We start from the raw sequence: 443 nt of genomic DNA, 5'->3' as shown, positions 1-443 counted from the left end.
TCAAAGAGAAATGATTCCCCAATTTAAATGTTAACCTACACCCAACAACACGCTTTGCTTTAACTAAAGTCCTTTCCCCAAACAAGGCTGCCGCCTCATGCGTACCTGTGCAAGGTGTGAATCGGCATTGTGTGCACCGCCATTTGTAGCTGGAGGGTGGGGAGGCGGAGGTGCGCTGTTGGCAGGGCCTGGAGGAGGGAGCTGGCGAGTCTGTGAGGGTTCCCGTGAACGAGACGCCCGGGTATCCACAACCTCGTGGAGTTCTTGAACATAATTCTTTGGGATGAGTCCAACCTGTGTGAGGGTTAGAATGTTTCTTACATTATATGGGGATTACCCAAAATGTATAAAATCACACCTTTTCTTTTTGTAAGGAAGAATTCTGATCGTGATCTTCTCTCCCTTAAATCCTGTTTAAATATTTTTAAGGTTGTAATTTAGTT

General features: G+C 45.6%; 1 protein-coding gene across 1 annotated transcript in view; it reads right to left on the bottom strand.

Annotated features, from left to right (window-relative positions):
* LOC119586794 (cytoplasmic protein NCK1-like) overlaps positions 1 to 443 on the bottom strand; it is a gene marked incomplete at its 5' end in the record, with an annotated part of 6,926 nt that overhangs the window by 4,154 nt on the left and 2,329 nt on the right. Inside the window, 1 exon segment of the mRNA XM_037935514.1 lies at positions 106 to 294. Within this exon segment, the coding sequence (XP_037791442.1) occupies positions 106 to 294 (189 nt within the window).

This window comes from Penaeus monodon, chromosome 22 (assembly GCF_015228065.2).
Source record: "Penaeus monodon isolate SGIC_2016 chromosome 22, NSTDA_Pmon_1, whole genome shotgun sequence".
NCBI lineage: Eukaryota > Metazoa > Arthropoda > Malacostraca > Decapoda > Penaeidae > Penaeus > Penaeus monodon.
Note: the sequence above shows the minus strand (reverse complement) of the source record. Positions and strands in the feature narration are given on the sequence as shown.